The 6287-nt window shown below is 41.1% G+C and overlaps 1 protein-coding gene across 2 annotated transcripts in view; it reads right to left on the bottom strand.

Moving 5' to 3' along the window:
- Positions 1 to 5391, bottom strand: part of TPST1 (tyrosylprotein sulfotransferase 1) — an 18187-nt gene extending 12796 nt beyond the window's left edge. For both annotated transcript variants that reach the window (XM_009993284.1, XM_009993283.1), the window contains exon 1: positions 4448 to 5391. In XM_009993284.1, coding sequence (XP_009991586.1) covers positions 4448 to 5292 — 845 coding nt within the window. In that variant the 5' untranslated portion in view covers positions 5293 to 5391. The remainder of the gene's footprint in view (positions 1 to 4447) is intronic.
- Between the last annotated feature and the right edge of the window lie 896 nt (positions 5392 to 6287).

Below are 6287 nucleotides of genomic sequence, written 5' to 3'. Positions count from 1 at the left end.
GTGATTAATACCTGGCAAGAAGCAAGGAGCTACATTTAGCTGTTCCTAGGCCCTGAGTCAAAAACACACTATAGAACATTTGATCTTCTGTGTGAATCTTTTTCTGTCCTTTCTGGTAAGGTGGGAAGAAAAATAAAACACAATTCATAGGAAAGACTTCAGAGCAGAAGACAGCAGAGGCATATGGGGGGAATAAAACACAATTCATAGGAAAGACTTCAGAAGACAGCAGAGGCATATGGGGGAAAAAAGGGGCTGGGAGGGCAAAACACACCCAAAAAGCCAAACAGCAAAACCAGGAAAGATACCAAGTCTTGGTAAATCTGATTATGCAAATATTGCCTGGTCAGGGCTTCCAGGCTCCACTGCAAAACCACAGGAAGGGTTTCAGCTCTGAAAGCAGCGGGTAGCACAGGACTAACCCCAAACACTCCTCCATCTGTACAGGAATCAGATCGAAGGTATGTATTAAAAATAGTATATTCTGAAGTAATTTTGCTTGGACAGCTCTTTTCATAATAAGCCTAATAAAAATTGCTATAAAAGGGTTGAAATTTCTTTGCATCAGTGGTCACCACAGCTGGTTTCAGTTAGGAGGCAGATGCCAGAGCTGTATTAACAATCCTAGTTATAACATGTAGTCCAGCCATAACACATTCTTCCAACAGCCACGCTGGCAGTTACTTCAAACCACAGAAGGTTTCCCACTACTACAAAGTCTGTGGTGCACATCCTTGCAGTGTTTCTCCTTGCAGTGTTTTTCCTTGCAGCTGGATAAAAACCAAAATAAGGGGTAAAAATACTAAGTAAAATAGAATAGTGAGGCTAGGGCTGCATCAGCAACAGAAAAAGCTGGGATTACTGAGCAAATGCAAGAGGAGAGTAAGGCAGCCAACAGTTTCCTCACACTGCAAACTGTCTATCTATTCTGTCTGTCTTTCTGTTTCTATTCTAATCTAACATTGCTATCAACAGGCTGTTGCGTAAGGGTTTAAGTTTGGACTAAGAGAAAAATGAAGCCAGCTCACTGACTGAAGAGTTCTGCACACCACTGGGTAACTGGCTCAGTTCTGGAAGAGAAACAGCCTGAATGCTCAATTCAACTCCCTGTAAAACTGAAAACACATCTTACACTGACCTAGAGCTTCATTCATCTGATACAGATTTCATTTGATGTAGTTAATTTTTATTTCAGATGAGTTAAAAATTTCTTCTTAAACACTCACTTTCTGATACCAGGTAATAACAGCATTATGAAGATCTTTTAGGAATACTGTGATCTCTCTCAAAATGCTTTTAAGTATTTCAAGACAATGGATTTGCCAGATTTCTTTCAAAAAACCCTCCAACAGTTCAAACACACCCAGACATCTTCTGTGGGACCTGACTCGAGCAGGCATCAGGCCTCTGAAGTGGAGCCTGTCTGAAAGTCTTAAAGATGAGTGGAAGATGATTGAGGCAGGTTTCTCTGCTCATTTTCTTAAGTCCTTACACAGTATCACAGCCTTTGCAGAAAACAACATTGGTTCACTCTGTGACTTCAGAGGTTTTCTGCACTACCTAATACTCTGCAGGGAACTATTTTAAACTAGATCTTCATAGTCCCCCTTCTATGCTACAGAGACTAAGCCTTTGGTATTTTTTGAAAGAACATCACAGTTTGCTACAGATTTACTCCTTGTGATACCCTCCTCCTGACAGTAAAATCTGTAATATGATTTGAGTGTTCTGATTTGAATGTAACATTGTGAGCAGCCTGACGCACTCTGTACCAGGCATATGGTAATAAAACCTCTATGAGGAGACAGAGCTGTAATAAACAGCAGTGTTCTGAATTCCTTTAGATGACCTCTGAAGTGATCACCACTGTCTCTTTGGACAGTCGGGTAAAGATGCTGATCAGAACATGGAGCTCCACTGCTCCAGACTCTGTTGCTCCAGCTGAAAGCAGACACTATTCACTCAGTGAAGTAAAGAGCACTCTCCTGTAAGCCTGGAGAGAAATTCGAAGTTAGAAGAGAACAACACTGCTTAGAACCTGACCCAGAATTTAACAGCCACGCACAGTCTAGGCCATAAAGAATTTTGCTGCAGCTGAAAACAAACCAAATGCAACTTGATAGAAGGAAAACTAAGTCTAAAGCAAGGTGTCCAGCTGTCAAAATTCAATAAGCTGCCTGCTGCAGACTAAAGTTCTCACTGAACTACCTAGCAAGCATCTTTTAAAAGATTAAGTTCTCTGGGCAGTTACCCCTGCTCTGGACAAGGACCCCCCTGGCAGGCAGTGTCCCTGTCCCCAGCTCTGCTGGACACCAGAGGGCAGCGAGGAGCTGGGGTTGCCAAGAGCAGGAGGTTTTTAACGGGTATCATGAAACAAAACTAGAGAATGTCAAGTTCCCCCTGCACAACTTCAATTAGTATCATATAAATATACAAAACAGACACCCAACACCGAGAATTTCATATTCACTGTTTTTCTCTGCAGCCCTTGAAAGACTGAGTCACTGAAATAATTATCAAATTATAAAGGTCTCTTGCAACTGAAAAAACTCCCATACATTTCAAGGGTATTTGATGAGATAACCACTACAGACATAACACTAATAACCCACTCTTCTTCTACTGTTACCCATGTCTTCTGAAATAATTAACTTTCACATATCTCATAAGAGATAATAAAAGCATAAATAATTGAAGGTCACAAGAATACTGCCATACTCATTTGTCTTAAATTTTAAAGTTTTGTTAAAAAATAATCATAAAGCCCTATCTTACTTTTAGCAATCCATTTTCTTTGTTTTTAGAGACATGGACATGTATTCTCAACTCCTCACATCCCATGCCAGCAGATCTTGCAAGAAATATTACTTGAAAGTGTATGAAATCAGTAAGGCTACTGAGTTTTATAGTATTTACAGTCCATTAATTTTTAAAAACACTAAACTGGCATGGTTATTTTTACAGGACACTTAACAGAGCTTGGCAACCACCTATTTATATCAGTACAAGTGATCACTCCTCCCTCAGCTGCCCCTGTGAAGCAGTCAGATGATCCAGGGAACAGAAGAGCAGTTCCCACACAGACCCTGCCTGCAGAGCCCAACAACAGCCACTGCTGCAGGTTCACAAGAAGGCTCCAGTCTGCTAGCAAACAATTCCATGGAAAAAAGATGAGCTACCTCCTTCAGAGCTCTGCAAACACTCAGAGGGTGGCTGGGTTCCTCCAGTGGGAATGTGAAGCTTCCAGACTGAATTTATAACCATTACCTAAGTTTTAAATTCTTTGCAACTGCTGACTAGTAATGCTGTGATTTGTTTTACACCCTACAATGTATTAGAAAATCCAGTCACTTCCCCAGCCATTAAAGAAACAAAACCTCCCATTTTTATTCCTCAAAACTGTAGTCTTAAAAAAATAAATTAAAAAGATTACACCACTCTGAATTCAACAGTTTGACATGTCTCTGCTCACACTGCTTACTGTGCAAGGTGCCTCTGTTACTCAGAAGCACTTGGCCAGTGATGAATGTTCAGAAACCAAGGAAGTGACCTGGGCATGCCTTACTGCTGAACAGGGCTTTTCAGTCAGTATTTCAGAAACTGAAACAAGACAATCTGATAGATTCATCTGTCAGAGAAAAAAGGAAGAAAATAGATTTAAATATTCAAACCTTTCCCCCATGTAGACTAGCCAGCTTCTGCATCTCAGAAACTCAGCTGTAAATAATGGCCAAGAAACCAAACACAGCAGTTTAACTCAAGAATTAACTAGGGGGTTTTGTTGTTTTGGTTTTTTTTACAATACCTCACTAGGTTTTCTAGGCAGAGCTGGATTTCGGTTTCTGAAAGTAACTGTCAGGTGCATGGATGGCATGACAGAATACTGAGAGATTTGCTTACAACAAGGTTAATTTTATTCCAAGTGCTTGTCCTTTCAGAAGCACATGCCAATTCTGCTTTCTATTTTGTTGGAGCAGTTTCTCAAGTTTCCTGGAAGAGTATGTTCTTGGCAAATACAACTCGAAGGCCATTCTTGCACTGACAACAATACTTAAGTTCCTGAAGCCAAATGAGTGATCTTGCTACGATGAGTAACACCAGTCCAGATAAAATAGTTGAGCTTTATTTTGGGACACAGGGAAAAGCAAAGCTGTATTGAAAGGAAGGCTGATACTAGACATTCAAGTTAGACTCATCATTAATTGAAGTTTGTTCACGTGTTTCATACACATTAGTGGGACAATTAGTTTAAAGGAGCAAATCTGAGATTGGGAATAGTTAGTTAACAATAATTACTACTTTCCAGACAACCTGCATCACAAATCAGCTTCCCAAGCCCTCTTTAGCTCCTGAAAAACTGAAACCACATCATGCCTAGTCTTTTCTATGCAGAACATGCTATTTCACCTCTTCGAACACAGGGTAAAGGAGGAATGCTCATACTCACTTTGAAAGGGAAACCCCCCCTGCTTTTCCAATCATTTCTTCATGGTGCAGCACTGCTTGGTTCCATGGGATGTGAAGAAACTTTAAGAGAGTTCTCATCCACCTTTCAGGGTGCAGCACCAGTTGTTCATAGTGTACCAGCATGCACCTTTCAAAGCCAACCTCCATACACTGGTTATACATGGTCTCTATGGCACGATTCCACTTGGTCAGGCAGTCCCTGTAGCTGTTAAGGTCAAACCCAGCTATTGTGACCTTCCTAGAGATCATGGAATGCACAGAGGCACGACCATCCCGGACCATTAGCAGGAATTTGGCATTGGGGAAAATTCTAGCAAGATAAGTTAAGGATTTTAGAGCAAAAGGATCTTTGTTACACAAATAGGGAGCAGGCTCTCCGTGTTTCACAATTATTTCCAATAAAAATGCTTGCATGGCTGAGTCCAAAACCTCATCTGTGACTCCAGCTTCATCCAGTCGGATCTTCTCCTTGCTTGATCTAGCCCACATCTGCTTCACTGCCAGGATCCGGGGGATGACCCGCGTCTCCTCCCCGCACCTGATGTCCGGGTGGGCGTCCAGCATGGCCCGCATCAGGGTGGTGCCGCTCCGAGGGACTCCTCCAATAAATATTAAAGGCATGTCTTTGTTGTAAGCAAAGGTTTTGTTGGTGCTGCCATGGGAAGCAGTTCTATCTGTGCTCCTCAGGCTCTCCACCCTGAGGGGCTGGCTGCGCTCCTCCATGCGGTGGTGGCACTCCATGGCGTGCTGGCCCAGGTAGAACACGGTCACCGAGCTGATCACCAGGCACGCCAGCAGCAAGTTCTGCTTCAGCTTCCCCACCATCTTGATCAAGGACTGTCACTTCACAAATAAAAAGAGACCTGCTACTTCAAATTGTCTTCTAGTTCACATGCCATGGGAATCCTAATCCAAAATAAATTAAGGTCTGGCAAGGGGGAAAAAAAATAAAAATAAACATTTAGAACTTTTTAAAAACTATGATAAATCAACAGCAGCAATACCTGACAGCACTCAGTAAAACTGGTATATCCTGCTGCTGCACTAAGACCAACAGATGCAAAGTGTAAACAATCACCCCATAATAAAGACTTTTTGTTCACCTACAGCAGCAACACAAAATGTAGAATTTACTACTAAAATTACTACTTGCAACAAAGTTCTCTGGCACATTATTTGAGAGAATTCCATCACTGGATAGCTACTGTTAAACTTCACAGGCAAGCAAAGACATAATTTACACACCTTTAATAAAGAATGAATACCTAATTACTTTTTTAAGTGAGGTTTTACAGCAGAAAAAACCCAAACAAATAAAACAAAACAATAAAAAAGGACCCGCTGAGCCTGAGTCACCCAGATAAAACAAATGAACAAGACACTTAACATAAATCACGTTGGAAATCACATAAGAATTTTAGTATCAGAATAACTGACTTGCTGGGTAGACAGCAGCAGGATCCTGCTCAGTGCCACACTGTCACAGAACTACATAACCTCCCGTTGGGCTTGAAATGCTCCATTTCCTTCACAGGACACGGGATGACAGTAAAAGACATTTCACAGTTTCATAACAACACTGACAGTGCACAGGTTTTTGATCAAGGCTTTCAAGCAAAGACAAAAAACAATTTGCAGGAAGGCAAACTTCAATTTTTACTTCAAGGGAAGCTTTGATTAAAGAAGTGTGTAGTCATTAAAAACTACAAACACAACCCAGGATTAAAGCTGACTAGGAGCAAAACTAAGACCAGTCTTGATTTAAAAACAACAACAAAAGAATAAATCCATGCTGACTTCAAAATTTTCATTCATCCTAG

This window comes from Chaetura pelagica, unplaced genomic scaffold (assembly GCF_000747805.2).
Source record: "Chaetura pelagica isolate M959 unplaced genomic scaffold, ChaPel_1.0 scaffold193, whole genome shotgun sequence".
Classification (NCBI taxonomy): domain Eukaryota; kingdom Metazoa; phylum Chordata; class Aves; order Apodiformes; family Apodidae; genus Chaetura; species Chaetura pelagica.
This window is presented reverse-complemented; position numbering and strand designations above follow the sequence as displayed.